General features: G+C 42.8%; 1 protein-coding gene across 2 annotated transcripts in view; it reads right to left on the reverse strand.

Moving 5' to 3' along the window:
• EGFR (epidermal growth factor receptor) overlaps window positions 1-16,168 on the reverse strand; it is a 156,272-nt gene that overhangs the window by 39,235 nt on the left and 100,869 nt on the right. For both annotated transcript variants that reach the window (XM_061374947.1, XM_061374946.1), the window contains exons 2-5: window positions 5,605-5,756; window positions 3,782-3,968; window positions 3,342-3,476; window positions 1,551-1,619 (exon numbers count right to left, since the gene is read on the reverse strand). In XM_061374947.1, coding sequence (XP_061230931.1) covers window positions 1,551-1,619; window positions 3,342-3,476; window positions 3,782-3,968; window positions 5,605-5,756 — 543 coding nt within the window. The remainder of the gene's footprint in view (window positions 1-1,550; window positions 1,620-3,341; window positions 3,477-3,781; window positions 3,969-5,604; window positions 5,757-16,168) is intronic.

Below are 16,168 nucleotides of genomic sequence, written 5' to 3' on the forward strand. Positions count from 1 at the left end.
CAAACAGCTCATCATTTTGATAGCTATTGACTAGAGCTTCCTGCTGGAAACATGTACCATGGAAAACATTTGTATTTCATACAGAACATCCCATGTGGGGGATCCCATCCTTTTTTGTGGAAGGAGAAAGATACATATGACCCCAAACTTTCCCACATATGGAAATGTGGGAAACATTTTCAGTTGGCTGGACTCTCAAATGCCTGGAGAGGAGAGCCAGAGCCTGCAAACGTGTTTGCTTTATGAACTCCTTGTCATCATCCTGAAGCCAGCACGGGTTTGTCAATGCGGTAAGCTTGCACGGCCAAGACCTGAGATTTCACAAGCCCCTAGGACAGCTGTGTGGTCTCAACTACAGGGACCAACCTGGGAATGGCTTTGTGTGTGCACTGACCACCTCAAACTGCAGGGATGACTGAAGCTTATACTAAAGGAAAAGAGAAAATCTGTATTTTCCTTTTTCCAGAAGCTCTATATGCCATACAGATTTGGCCTGATACTTACAGGCAAGAAACTTAGGTTTAGGTGATTATTTACAATGGAAAACCAAAGACAGGATGCTGATTTCATTTGTGTTGTGCCGTTAGTAGTCTTTCCACTGAGCTTTACACAATACAAAGAATCAGAAACTGTATTTCCCCACTTATTATAGAAAAAGAAAATGATGAAGTGGGGAAACAAGTTGAGATGGTCTTCTAAACTCAACCTTCACTTTGGGAAACATAAAGCCTTGAAAAACGTCAAGAACTTCTAAATGAGGGTTTCTATAGGCAAGCAAGCACCCTAACTGCAAAACTTTACAGTAAAGCACAGACAGCCAAACTGAACAACCTCATAATGCCAAGCAGCTCTATTTACAAATTTAGAAGAGCCATGCATTTTCTGAGAGCCTTCCAAAGGTCCTCTGAGCACAGTATGTAGTGTGATAACCCACATGAAGGTGACATCTTTTGTGTTTACAAAAGAAACCTACAGGGATTCCAAAAAGAGGAATTAAAGCCTGAAAAAGATCAGGTTGTGTTATTGCTTCTAATAGTAAAAATTCATCCAAGGTATCACCAGCTGGCCTGCAGAATGGCTCTGCAGGAAACATCAGGAAGGCAAACAATTCACCACGCTGCTACTGTGTTCTCTCTTATATGGTAAAATAACTTAAACAATAAAGGTTCTCAAGTGCAGATGGGAGAAAGTTGTGGGCGACAGACAAAAGCTTTCAGTACGGGGGACAGCTACAGTCTTTTGCCTCTGGAGGAACACCACATTGGGATATCCAGACCAAAGCCAAACAACCTCAAGGGTTCCCTTCCAGAAATGAAGCTCCTTGGTGAGAGTGGCCACAGCCATCCTCGCCTTGACTATGCTTCTGCAGAGCAGGAAGCAGGCCACATCCATACATAGTGTGTTTCAAGGAGCCCCAGCACAGTGGGATGTAGAGAAGGACAAGTTTGAAACACGTCATTAATTTGCACTTGACAAGTTAGTTTTTCAGTAGATAGAACTTCAGTATGTCAGAGCACACAAAGTATTTCTTAACTAATCTGCAGGCTTACATGTCTGGCAGTTCTGTTCGCCAGGGCCCCAGCAGTGGTCTTCTGTGCAGTTTGGATGGCATTTGGGACCTAAAACACAATAGCACATTATTATTTTCTATAAACATGCACTATAACAACAACATCATGTGAGTCACAGAAAACAACGCGTTGAGCTTTCCTTCTCCATAAATCAGGGGAGGAAGCTCAAACATTTTGAGAGCTGGACCTTAAACCTTTATACTTTGTTCATCTCTGGTTTCCTACGTGCAGTTCTCCACACCTTTGAGCAAGTGAGCACAATACCCAGCCAGCCTAGCTTACGAAAGAGGCATATTTTTCCCAGGAACAGGAATCTCAGCTACTGCCCGGCTGGCCCTTCTGCTGGAGTTTGCATGCAATGGCAAGTCACCACTGGCTTGCAGCTGGGCATGTGCCAGCTGCTCGCTACAGGCCACGTGTAAATCCATGGTACTGAACAAGGCGGTTCTAAAAGGAAAACAAACCCAACTGGATTTGCAAGCAACTGCAACTACTCCAACCACAAAGTAATTTGACTTGCCTGCCAAAAAACCTCCTTGGTGTAAGACTATGCAGCAGATGGGCAATCAACAGAGAGGTGGCAGGATGGACGGACACCCTGCCTGACCTTGGGGGTTCATAGCCAAGCTCCTTCCCATCCCTCCCTCCTTGCTCTTTTCTCTCTTTTTCTTTCTTTTAATGACCAGCAAAGTCCCAGAGAAACAACTTATTTTAGATTATGGGATCATTATTAAAACCATAAATGACTGTCTTAGAAGACTATTCTGGCATTCACTACATTTAAGAGGCATTTCCTACTACAGTGATTCTTTCTGCAAACAACACATGATTCTCCTTCCCCCCACCTCCCATCAAATAGCTGAACAAATGCCAATACTTGTCCAAGAGTTGATTGATTTGGTGTGGGACCAAATAACTGGTTTTTTTTAAGTCAAAAAGTTAAAGGTTAATATTTCTGTGATGTTTCGAGCCAAAAATCCTGTGCTGACTTGTATAGCTCACAACTCCTTGATTACGCTAGGGCTGCACAGAAAAATATGTCAACACAAAAGCTGGCTATCAGCTCTCAGGCAATTATGCAACTGGAAGAAGATAAAGAAAATATGGTTGTCCGCCAATTGACAGTGCCAGAAATTAAATGTTCAGAAATGAAAATAAACTCTCTTTTCTGTGAAATGACTGGGGATTTTGTAAGGGACTCTTAAGGCTGAAGGATTAGCTTAAGCCCACTCTAAGCGTATGCTGCACAAACTTTTAAATACACATTCATCTCCCTGCTAAAGCATCAGATTTATCTGCCTGTTTATCATTAATTTTGCAAGGATAATCCAGGCAGCCCAAAACACCAAAACATGTTGAGTTTTATGGCACTCAACATGGGTCTCAGCTCTCAAAGGGCTTCAAGTCCCATAGTAACTCCACAAAGGTACCCATATGGGTTTTCTAGACCAGAGCCTTACATTGTAATCAGAAGATGGCTGGAAAGCAAATGAGTGCACAGTAGTCTGAGCTGTCTTTGAAGAACACATATGCAGAGTCCTGTCTGAAAGCAACAGAAGCTTTCCCAAGAACTTCACTGTCAGTAAGGACCTAACACCATGAAAAATTACATCTTAAGTCAGTGGTGAGGAAATGTTTCCCTGCAACAGGGCTTGGAGGCTCTGCGTGCAGGAGTTGGTGGACCTGAAACCCACTGCATGGAAGATGGGATGTTCATTCTTCCCTCTGAAATGGGGGAGCACATAGCACTTTTGGTAAGTTAATACTCACAAGAAGACAGGTTGCTTGCAAACTCAAGAACCGTGGGAGGCTTCTTGCTGGTGTCAATGATGTCATTCCAGAGAACAGTGTCCATGTTGCACAGTTTAGGGTTGTTGCTGATTTTAACACCTCCATTGAGAATTTCTGCCACAGAATGAAAAATAATTGGTAAGTGAAGCAAACTGCCCAAGTCTTCTGTCTCTGATCTAGAGAAAGGGAAATAAAATACACAGTTGTTTGCCTCAGTCACGCCATGCTGACAGGAAAGGACAATGTGTGCTCCTGCTGGTGCAACCAACAGCAGGCTCAGACTGACGGGTTCTGGACCCTTGTTTTTAAAGCAGGATCTAATGGCACATGACTTTGAGAGATCTTCGATCAGCTCTTGATACCAATAACCTAACAGTTGAAGTTTGCTTTACAGGTTCCACTTCTAGCCCTTGTCTCACCTGACAGCCGTTTCATTGGCAGCTCTCGGAGTCCCTGGGTTTTATTCATGTGGTAATTGGATAAAATTGCCAGGGCATAAGAGTTGTCATAGAGCACATTTCCTCGGATGATCTGGAGGTTTTCTAGGGGAATGACATCCACCATGTTAAGCGCGATGAGCACGTAGCCTGCAACCTCCTGTATCGTCTGAAAGGACAACCGAAGAAACAAGGTGTTCAATCCACAGCATTTTCTACACTTGACAGGAACTTTCCTCCTCTCATCTTTCAATTTAAGGAGCAATAAATCACTTAATCTCATTAAAAAATAAATATAAGAACAAGAAGGGACTATGATGAAAACTTTGCTGTCTAAGCAGGAGTAAACTGAACAAATACCAGGGGGCCATTCCAAAGGTCCAGCTTACCCTTGTTCTGTCCTAGGGGCAAATGAGGCTTCCTAGGGGGTGCAGAAGAACAGATGCAAGCATGTGTGATATGGCAAGCGTGATGCTTTCCCTCAGTGTCTGTCCAGCTTTTAACCATAGGCAGCACAGAGATGCCATCTGATTGAGGCTTTTACACTCTCTTTTGTGTCCCTTCCTTTGCAGATCCTCCTATGCTCAGCAGAGGAGAAGATGAGGTACCTTCTTACTCTTAAGTAATAAATAGTTACAGGATAGAGACAAGTGAAGCACTGTCCCTGGATGCAGGTTAATTCCTGCCTTATACTGTGAAATATGTGCAGGCTCCTACAAGCATCAGCATAAATGAAAAACCCTTGAGCTACCACTTAGGATATTTTCCTATTCTGTGAAGACTACCAGTGAGTTTTCAAGAGATGTGTTATGTTCCTGGGAACATTGAGCTCCATGGTCAAGTTGTGCTTGGGAAAGAAAAATGGCAATACCATCGTATTTGTAACCCATACATCTGAACCACCTCTTTTCGGATGTTCTTGCTTTTTACTATAATGAGACGTTTTTTGCTCTTTCTTTGTTTCCTGAGAAGAAAAGCTCACACAAAGACATTACTCCTCTCAACCCAGAGGACTAACCTGTTTATTCCTACAAGAGCTACCACACAAGAGCTCTTGATACTAGGCATACACTTAATATGTCAAAAAACCTTCTTCCTCTACTGCCTCCTTCTTTGGAAACCTCCTAAACTAATAATCAGTTAGGTAAAAAGCAATGCATTTAAAATGTTTTCTTTAATATATATATATATATATATACACATACATATATATATATATGAAGGTGTGATGTTATTTGCCACTGGTGGCAGCCTGGCAGTGGGGGAGCAGAGCTGTAGCCCTTACCCAGTCTCTGTTGGTGGAGAACCTGAAAGTGCCCATGGCAGAGACTGCTCCTCCCCATGCCATGGATGCATTTTAACATCCATCCCCTGCCTGTTCTCCTCTCAGCTTGCCATGGTCACAGCTTGGAGGGCAGGGTAAGGACTTCCGCACTGCCATCAGTGGGTTGCCGCTCACTTAGTGCTTTGCTTTGACCGACACCACCACAAAGCCTTTTGCCCTCTGAGAATTGAGGCAATGGGTAAGGATGTAATTGTACCTGTAAAAAGAAACCATCTGCATGGCAGCCAGAACAGGCTGGCAAGTGCTTGAAAAGGTATTTCTCAAAGTACCTGATTTACTAAGTCTGATCATATCCTGCAGCCTACAGGTGAATCAAGACTGTGATCTGCAATTTCTCTGACATTAGCAAGCTATGTTTTTGGATCACCACATGATTTTATAGGTAGCTGATCCTTTACACTTAAAAAACATGCAGTCATATTCCTTTAGCAGGAAGACAATACTGGCCAAGAACACTAACCTTCAGAAAAGACAGGTCACGATTGTGCTCCACATATGTAATCTCCAGGTTGCTGAGTACCACCTCGCAGTTGTTGTACATCCTCTGCAGGCTGGTAAAATGATCTTCCACATGTCCCAGTTGGGTCAGCTTGTTATTTGTCCCTTGACAAACTGTGGAGGAAAGGAAAAAGCTCCATGAAGGAAAGCAAGAATAAATGCAGGGTTAAGACTTGTTGCCCACCAATTTCTACAATCAACACAGGAAGTGAAGCATCACTAAAGATTCATAAGAAACGCATAAATAATCTTGCATGACCCTGATGGCAACAGTGCTCACATGAACAGGGATGTACTGGAATTAAGAGCTGGAATAACCCTCCATCACTTTCTGTTTTATGGGTTTTGTACATAAGTAGCACTAAGTTTCCTGCGTCACAAACATAACTCGGTTCCTGACGAGTGGCCATTGGTACAGTGCCCTCAAACACTTATGGAAGTGATGTGCTGCCAGCTATCACCAAAGACGATTTCCCCCAGGACTCAAAGCGTATTCAGGGGCATTGAGTTTCCTTGTAAGCTCAGTGGGAGTGAGCAGGGGTTCCTGCAGGAACCCTCAAGCTACAAGAGCAGGTTTTAAGAGCAAGATCAACCTCCATGGCTCACACATCTCTTGCCATTCTGACATATCTGCTGTATGATTCAGAAAGATTTCAGGAAGGTATTCAGCTTTGGCACACAAATCCACCTAAGCCTGCTTTGCTGCAGTGCCACACAGAGCACCACTAAGATTACAAACATGTATATTGGCATGATGGAAAAATTCTACTACTCTGCTTTACCAAACCTAAAGGAACTGACAGAAGTTATCACTGCTGCATGCAATTGCAATGCGAGCACAAAATGCAAATGCTTTGGAGAAAAAAACACCACACACAACCCCAGAAACTCTGTACTCATCCAGTCATTCCCTGAGTTATCCCTACACAGCTGAAATTAAAACATCTCTGTTTTAATGCTGTCACAGAGGAACTGAGAACAATACAGAAGGCAATGTGGTAAAAACTTAACACCTTCAGGTGGAAAGCTTCAGCCCAGCTTTGCTCTTCTATGGGAGCAAAAGGAAGCTGTTACCTCATCGCCACTGTAATGCAACCCCAGCCTGAACCTCATGGTTTTCCATAACACACTGAAAGAATGGCATCCCTTTAACTTGGAGAAAATAATAAATGAAACTATACTTTTGTGAAGCCATAATTCCTAGAAGCACCAGTCACAAATGGGAACATCGCTGAGTGGGGTGCTGTAAAGCAAATAAAGCTGGGAGCAAGTTTTGGACCTAGTAACATAAGACAACATCTGTTGAAGATTCAAACAACTGATGTTTTATTAGGAGGGAAAATAACTTAATAAGCAGTGATAAAAACTTCCTTATCAATCACCAAAACCATTCACTGAACATGTGTTATTTCTCAGTACAGTCACCACCATTAAAAAGCTATAGTGATAACAGATTAAGTACTCTTCATCATTGTTTGAAGCAAGGCTATTCACTCGCATTCCTCAGTTATTTCTCATTATACGTCCAGACAAACATTATGGTGTTTGGGATCAGTGGCAACCATTAGTAAATGGGGACTTTTTAACAGGGGCTGTGATTACACCATCTAAGCTGTTACTACATGAGCCTCAAGAGTAGAAATGACCTCTTTTACAATTGCCTTGAACTTCTGTAACAGGAGAACTTTCTACGCAGATTTTCAGTTTCAAACTTAACTGCTCCCATGTGCTTAACATCTGCAGTTGCCCTCTCCTGCCTCAAGTATGAGGACCACAAGTTATTAGTCAGAGTCACAGGAGGGGTCTTATTCTCTGGGGTGGTCACATGTTGAAGGTAGAAAGTTAGATATGTTGTCATATGCTGCTCTGCCCTGGGAAACGTGGTGTTGTTGGGGACAGGGTGAAGAGGCTTTGAACTGATTAGAAAAGTCAAAGAGTCCTCCCAGAGGTCATCGTGAATTTTAATCTATGTTATCCTTCAAGCAAGGAAAAAGTCAGTAATAAAAGATTTCCAGATGGTTCAAAACCTCAGCTTGGATGCTCAGTTTAGGCATATCAGATCTGATCTCTGAAACAGTGATTTTGAAACGCACTCAAATACAGTGCAGGAGCAAGTAGAGTTTATAGAGTGCTCCTAGAAATGAAGACACTTAAGTCAGCCTGTTATGGTCTTCAGGGTTTACAAGTGGCCTGATGCTGTCGCTGTGTCTTCAGTGTTAACAGCAAAGATCTGCTCTGGTACTCAAGACAAGCTCTATGCAATAGCTTTAGTGTTTATACCACATCTGAACCAAAGGAAGGAGGGAAAGTAGGAGCCTTCTCTCGCAGCATCCTCCCGGTCACCCCATGTCTACGATCGACCCTACATGGCTTGGCGCCGCTCTGATCGTGCAACAGGACAACCCAACTCACTGCAACAAGTCCTAGGAGAAACAGCACAGATTTGAATGTGCTTCCCTTGGGATCAGAAAAGCGTTAGAGCTCTGAACTTGGGTCAGCTGTCTTGAGAAACACAGACACTGCTTACTAGGTCAAGGCTGATGCAGCAAGCTGAAGGCATGGTGATGGAGAGAGGCACATCTCTCTCTCAATTTCCCATGTGACTGCTCAGTGAACCGTGCCAAAGAGTTGATCCAAGCTACAAATAATGCAGTACAATAAATAAATAAATGGACAGAGGGTATTTTTAGCTCAGAAAGACTTGCTGATTTGGTTCACCATGGTACCCTGTGAACCGCTGCACTGGAAACAGCTCTGAGGACAGCGAAGGTGCAGGAGCAAATAATCAAGAGAAAGAGCTTGTCAGCTTGTGAAGCTGCAGAAGGAAATGTAGACATAATGAGGTCCAAAGAGGCTTCGTGTTGGTCCTCCAGGACCTACTTTCTTCCCCTGTTCTGTGCGTAGAGAGCACTTTGATGGCTCTCTACCAAAGGTGTGCACTGTGCAAAGGTATTCCACATGCAAAACCACTTGATGCCTCCATCAGGTTCATCATATGCTACATGCAGCAAACTGTAGATGTAAATGAAATCTTAGTTAAGATCCAGAAAGCAAAAGAGGGTTGCTTCTGTTAAGACCTCAACAGTATATGGCCAACAGTCAGACCACCCTATAGGATAACCCTCTGCACAAAGTTTTATATTTGATCAGAGGGATACAAGGCCAAAACCTTGTTTGCTGCAAAGAGATCTGTGTACATCCAGAAAGTGAACTTCATCACAGCAGTGTTTACCGAAGGAGAACTTGGGTCATACGCAGTATATGCTGAGCAAACAAAACCCAAACCAAACAAGCTAACCCCCTGCAGCAATATTACAGAACTCAGGCAAAGGTGCTGAAAACATTTCCAATTAGAACATCTGGAAAGAAAAGAAAATGGCCTGCTTGCATCTGATGAATAATACCATTCCTCAATTTCTCTGCTTATGAAAACTGTTCTGAAAAAGATACACACTATAATTATCTGTATATTACAGTGTGAATGCCATCCTAGCCAGAGGCAAAGGCACAATGAGGTGCTTGCCTCGCTCCACAGAGTTTTAAGTGGGACGTGCATGCTTGAGTGGATGGATTATATTATGACTTAACCTCTACTGAGCTTGACCTACTTGTCCTCCAAAGGACAGGTTTTGATGCCACATGCATTCATTATGTTTTTTTTGTTTCAGTGTGTAGAAAAGCCAGCGCTATTCAAGATTAGGAGTCAATGGTGAGCATGGGTGCTTGCATGGTACCACTGGGAGCTGTGGGTAGTATGTACCACATAATATCTGTTTCATGTGGACAATTACACGTGAATGCAGCACATTTTGCCTACAAAGGAGAGAAAAAAACAGGTAAGTTTCCTGATGAAAATTCAGGGTGAAAATGTCCGTGACCAATAGAAAAGCTGAGATCTGGGCTGGAACGAGATGAGCTTTGAGGTCCCTTCCAGCCCAAACCAGTCTGTGATTTTATATCCCAAGAGATGCAAACTCACTGGGTTCTAGTGCTTATTTAAAATGCAGGACTGGCTGCCCTGGATACTAAAATCCTCTCTGTCCATAGAACATGCTTGCTCCACTTCTCTGCCTCAAACGTGGCCTTAAAGGAGTATTTCTAGGTGATGCAAATGGGTTGACCCTCTGCAACCCTCTGCTCCTTGGCCTCTTTTTTCTTGTGCAGCCCGAAGAAGAAGAATGAAACCAAAGCATTTCCTAACTGGCATTTTCCACAAGTGATTGTAGGAAGACAGAAAACATTCATCCAGATGTAACACTAAGCGACTATATTCTCCCAAATCCATACAAGCTCAGATTAAACAAAGTGGTCCCTGCAGCAATTGCCCTGATACAAGTGAAATCTGTTTTCATCCTTTCCCCAGAAGATCTCTGATTACTGAGGTCTCAATCCTGTCACGCATATTTGTCCCAGACTTGGGAAAAAACCCGGAGAATGCTTTGAAACCAAGTTATCACCAATCCCCACATCATCAGCTGTTTCCGCCCATGCTTAGCCTGCATTAGCCTCCCTGCAGCTCTGACAGACACATTCAAAGAATAACTTGCAAAGGCAATTTCAGAGCCATGCAAGTCCATTTCCATGCTTCATATATCACTTATAACTCTATACACCCTGACATAATAAACATATATACTTTTCCTACATGTTTTCCAGCCATTGTTGACAATAACACAAAACCTGCAGACGAGAAATTTGTTTAATCCGCCAGCACATTTATAAATGTTCCTCTCTCTCATTGGCAGCAATTTCAACTTTCATTTTGTTTTTAGGCATTTCATGGAAGAGCAGTACCTTCCCAGGCACTTGGTCCAGATACAAACCTGCCTCTAAAGGCCAGGACAGATAATGGTACTCAGTGTCCTATCATCAGTGCTGCCCACAATCAATTCACCTTAATGAGAGCATGGGGAAAAAAAACCCTTTCAAATGAACTGGAATAATTTTGTAAGAAATACTGCCCAACATGGGTCTGTATAAGCAATCACATCATCCCAAAACTTCTCCCCCTGTACCTCCTGTGTCAGCCCTGCACAATGCATGGGGGATCCTGGCCATGCCCTGCACTTCCACACTCCTCCTTAGGAGAAGAACTGTTTCCCCCATTACAAGGGCTGCCGTTGACCCTCACCTAATGGGGCCTCAGAGATTAAATGAAGATCCTCATGTCATTCAAGTACAAATCTGCACAACAGCTGTAAAGGCAGGTCCAGTGTATCAGGTATGTATTTTTAGCTGACCTCAGAGCATTCCCATATAGTTATTGAACAGGTCCACATAACTTACTGTGGAAACCAGGAAAGTGCAGTTAGTACTGCTGCCCCAGTACATTATCAAATGGTCAAGATAATGTCATTTAAGCTTACAAGGAGGTAATAGAGCAGACAGGATGTTTGTCATCATGATTAACCTCATTTCTGATAGAAAAAGAAAAAACCACGCAATGCTTTCCTTAACGAAAACAGGGTAGGAAATGTCAGAGACTGGATAAAGAAACTGACTTCACGTTATGACATGTGATTGACCATTTAAATAGAAACTTTTATTCACCAGTTCCTCAACAGAGATGGGATGGAGAAACTTCGGTATTACTGGGTTGAGCGTGTTTTACATACTGGGTAAGAATTTCATGAGGGAGGAAAGCGCATGTGACACAAAAGAGAAAACCAAATCTGCTGTGATGTGCTGTGGGAAGTTACGAGAAGGAAAGGAAAAGCTAGAAAACAGGTGAGGAGTACAAACAGTGCGCAGTTGCAGGCAGATGTTCTCCCTTGAGAACAGGGGTTGCAAATGCATACAACGCCTACGTAGTTCAGTTTCAGCTTAATGACAGCAGCATTTGGGCACTGGAAATGCTGCCACAGATGATAATTTTTGCACATACTGTAATTCAAAACACTGAAAAACAGCCTTGTGTGGCTGTATTAAGTCCCTGCTCAAACTTAGTGTGGCTTAGAGTAATGCAGTTACTGAGGTCAACCCCAACTTTCAAACACACTAGGAACAAAACAATGACAGACTTAAAAATACTTAGATGGAAACTGTAACTGAAAAAATGACCCAAAACTAATGCCATAGTGGAGAGAAAGAATATGCCTTAAGGAAAAGCTTTTCCAGATGTTTTCTTATTTCTACTTATTTGACAAAAGCAACTTTTCCAGATAAATCTAATTTTAAGTTTTCCTTGCTCCAGTTAGGAGTGGAGTCCTCTGACTGAGAAAGTCACATCCTGAATCGCAAGCGATGGAGGCAGTGTGAGTTAGATGGCCTGATTGCTGGTTATTGCTTTTGCCTGAAAGAATAAATAAACATATACAAACCAACACGCTCCTGAATGAAGACCTCTCAAAAGTCAGAGCATTTCTGATAAGGGATTCAGCCTTATTAATTCCACAGGGTCCTTTTCTTTCCATCCCAAATATCATTTAGTAATATTTCTATTTTAATTCTGTTGTCATTATTTAATTCAGTCTATATCTTTATTAATCCTTCAGATTAAGGCCAGACCAGGATGTGCTGAAATCAGTCTTCGCACTGGCTTCAACAAAACTGGATGGGGGATTAAATCCTTCTCTTGCTGATGCTGACGTAAATTTGGAGCAAGTACAAGAACACAGTGGCCTAGCCTAGAGTTTGAGCTTTCCCCTCTGAATGCCTTAGGATACAACTATGGGAGGAATGCAGGTATTTTCTGCATATACCAGCAGAAAGAAATGGGAATTGGTACCTTGCGATTTTCTACAGCTTGGGAAAGAGTCGATTTCCGAAGTTAAATAACAGATGGGAAATTTTGGAGGGGATGTTTCTACCAGGTACTGAAAGATAACCCGGGTTTAGATCAGTTTTCTTCCCATGGCTTTGTCAGTGATCTGCAGGAACACATCAAATCACTGCTGAGAATGCCTGCAAGTGACAAACACTGCCAGGTTCTAAACAACCAAGAGGGACAGATGACCCGCACAGGCTGGTTTGTATCGTTTAGGAAAATATGCCCCCTGAACAACGCTGTCTGAATGATAGCCAAAGGCAGTGCCTTACATCAAAGACTGCAGAACACATACTAGGCAGAAAATGGGGTGCTGGGATGCAGTCACCCTGAAAGGGACTTGAGGATAATAAGAAGTGACCAGTGCGTTGCTTGATGCAATAGAAAACCACAGCACTTGGGTGCATCAGCAGGAAAATGCTGAGCAGGAGCTGGCAATAACCACTGGCAGTGCCCAGGCATGCCCAAGAGCAGTGGCCTCCTCACTAGAGGGCCCCCCTCTCCCAGCAAAGCTCCCACTCCCAACAGCACCAGGATGGTCCAGTCATGCCTCAAATCTTCTCCAAGCTGCATTTCAGCCCATAGAATCATAGAATGGTTTGGGTTAGAAGGGACCTTAAGAGATCATCTGGTTATTTATTGAAAGTGATGGCTGGACAGCCAAGCACCCCAAGATGCCCTCACCAGCAGATGGGGTGCTGCTGCTGGCACCCTTTGGGGAGGCTGCTGAAAAGGAAACCAAGAGCTTGTGCCAGGCTTTCTCTTTTGAGCTGTTGCTTAAGGTTAATGGCCAGTCCTATCACACAAGCACAACCACCAATGAACTCAAATAATGAACTGTTCCTATGATTTATTAGTAAGGAAAGCACAAGTATAAGGAAACTTCACATACATTGACTGTTAAGCAAATATACGCATACATATATACACAAATGATAACCAACAGTTGATATATTTTATACACACCACTTAATAAATTTTGCACATAAAACTACCCAGGCACCTTCCTCCCTTTTAAGCATCTTTTGAACAACTCAGTCTGCACTGACTGTGCTATATGAAGTCTGTAAGTGGCCTACTGAAAGGAAAGAGACTTTGGAAACTGCTGTGGAGGAAACTGGGGATGGTGGAAAGGCAAAGATGGTGGTGTATTTGTAACATGGGACGGAAGTACTGCCATCCCATGTACACTGGGTCCTCTAAGAGAAAGCACTGCCCACGCATGTGCTTCAGGACAGTGATCTTTGTGCTGTGTGAAACCCGTATACTGACCAAAGTAAGTCTGTCTTGTACTGTGGAAGACAACCCCAAACGGTTGTGCGTGAAAGGGGTGAAAGACCCTGGTATCAATACCAGCAGAATTCATACCGCAGTTCCCCCAAGGATGGGCCTACTACATATCACAGCCTCTGGCTAAGAGTCCATGGCTGCAGCACCCCTACCCTTCGGCTTCACACACCAGCATAGCTACTACACCCATCACAAAACCAGCCATATCCATCTGCCAGGCATAGCTCTGGAGTGGAAGAAGAGTCTTCATGCAGCCCCATCCACGTGAGGTTCAGGCCCTGGGAAATGGCTCAGAGAAACGCAACGGTTCTCCCCATCCAGAGTGAATTTTGTATTACTGTGTCACTGCAAGTGGTGTGAAAAGCCTGTGCAGAGCAGAGCAACAGGCGGGTGAGAGGCCTCCAACAGCGGGCATGGCTCACCAAGCCTTTAATTTGGTGAGACACGTGTGGCATCTCAAGATCTACACCAGGATATTTGGGAAAACAAGTGGATGACAATGGGTACGTAAGCCTGTGCTCTGTGGTCTTAAAAAAATCACGTTCTTCATTGTTGTTTGTTCTGGCAACATCTACAGAGCAGCAGGATTTTATAGCACAATAAAAAGAAACTGAAGATGTGTGCCCATGAAAATGTGGGACCGGTTTCTAGTTACATCACTGCTCAATTATTTAAAATCGTTTCAAAATTAGTTAATTTGAGAAATGAGATTTAGAGGCATTAAACTATGCTGTGAACACTTTGCCACGTGGGATTTCTTAAGACACTGCACTTGCGTATTTTCATTTGTGCTGCCAATGAAAAGAAATCACATGTTTTTCTTTATTTATATTAAATCAAGTCTTATGTTGAAATATGCTGTGGTGCTCATACATGCACTTCTGAATCCCTTGAGGTGTAAATTCTACGTGAGTGCTCACACATCAATTCAAAAAAGGTAAGAGAAACAACTTACATCTGATTCAAAGTAGAAGACTAAAAGCTTGCTATTACAAATTCAACGCATTTCTGGGGTTTACTTACATATATATACACATGTATATGTAGCTTTACTAGATGACTAGACTGACATCTCTAGAGACTGTAATATATATGGAGAACTGCTGAAAACACAACAGCAACCATGCAGGTTCTGTTCACTGCCTTGAACCACACATGCCCACCTCCACAATAACCCCATCTACTTCTGTGTGCTGTTCTGAAGTCACAGCAAGAGCTGCCACCAACCACAGCAAATCCCTGCATCATGCCTCTGGGCCTGTGTTGTTGCATCACTGCACAATGCTTCCTCCAAAGCAAGGAACTGTAGCAAGTTCCAGCCTCCTATGAATTCAGCTTGGAAAGCTACAGAAAGAAAGGCCCCAAAATTCCCCAGGAGACATCTTGTCTCTTAGGAATGAGATAGCCTTCTCAAGTGAGGCTAAAACAAGATAAAAACTGCAGACGGGACCAAGATAAACAGTATTTGCTGCTTCAAACAATAAAGGTACTGTTAAGTTATCTGTACTAATGTAGCAAACGCCCCGTTGACTAACTACAAAGAACAAGTAAGAAAGCCGATAAAAAGTTTTAAAAGCTTGTCTCCAACTACACATTTATGGGAATGAACACTAAGGTTAATGCTTATATGAGGGCTTCCAGCCGAAATTCGGATATTTGCACATGTTGACAAGAAAGCAAGTTAATACACGCTGCTGGGTTTGAAAAGCCTCCAATAATATTTAAGATTAAAAGGAATAGCTGAAGAGCATATTAAATGTAAATGAGCTCTGGATCACCTTCAGATCTTTATTTAAGCCTTGACTAAAACTCAGTGGAAAGACTGCTACTGAAACCAATGGGATCTGAATCAAGCTCTTATTTCACTTAATTTAACTGTATGAAATTCAATAAATGCAGTAAATAGACTTTCTACCACCCTTTTTTCTGGAAGGAGGAGAACTGCAATTACGTTTTTGAAAGCACAACTAAAAAGCCACAAAGTGATTTAACAGCACCTGGGTAAGTTTTGAAGATGGAGACCAATTTATCTTCAAAAGTCTGGGAAGTAAAAACACTGAATTTAGTTGTTGGTACTATAAGTGTTGCAAGTTACAGCAAGTGGACTGATTTGAGAGTCGGTCTTACTTTGCAATGGGGCATCTCAGCCACATGTAATGCCAGGGGTTAGTTCTGTGAAGAAATATAAACAAGTTTGAACATTTTCAAAGGTACTTGAAATGCACAATTATGGTACGTTACATGCTGCTCAAACTGAAAATGTTCCCTCCATCTCCTGGTTTGCATGGTTAACCTCTGCCATGCAACCTGAACTGGAAGGCAGGCAGCCTTCCTCATGCTCTTGCACGCTCTTCAACAAAGCAACTGCTCCATGGCTTACTACTGAGCCTATAAATTCTGCAATCTGAGCTGCAGAAATACCACATTATAACGGATAAACCTCTGCTAATGCTCTCAGACCTGCATCATC

This window comes from Neopsephotus bourkii, unplaced genomic scaffold (genome assembly GCF_033783945.1).
Source record: "Neopsephotus bourkii isolate Nb327-2 ecotype Australia unplaced genomic scaffold, CSIRO-AGI_Nbou_v1 NB_1655, whole genome shotgun sequence".
NCBI classification, from domain to species: domain Eukaryota; kingdom Metazoa; phylum Chordata; class Aves; order Psittaciformes; family Psittacidae; genus Neopsephotus; species Neopsephotus bourkii.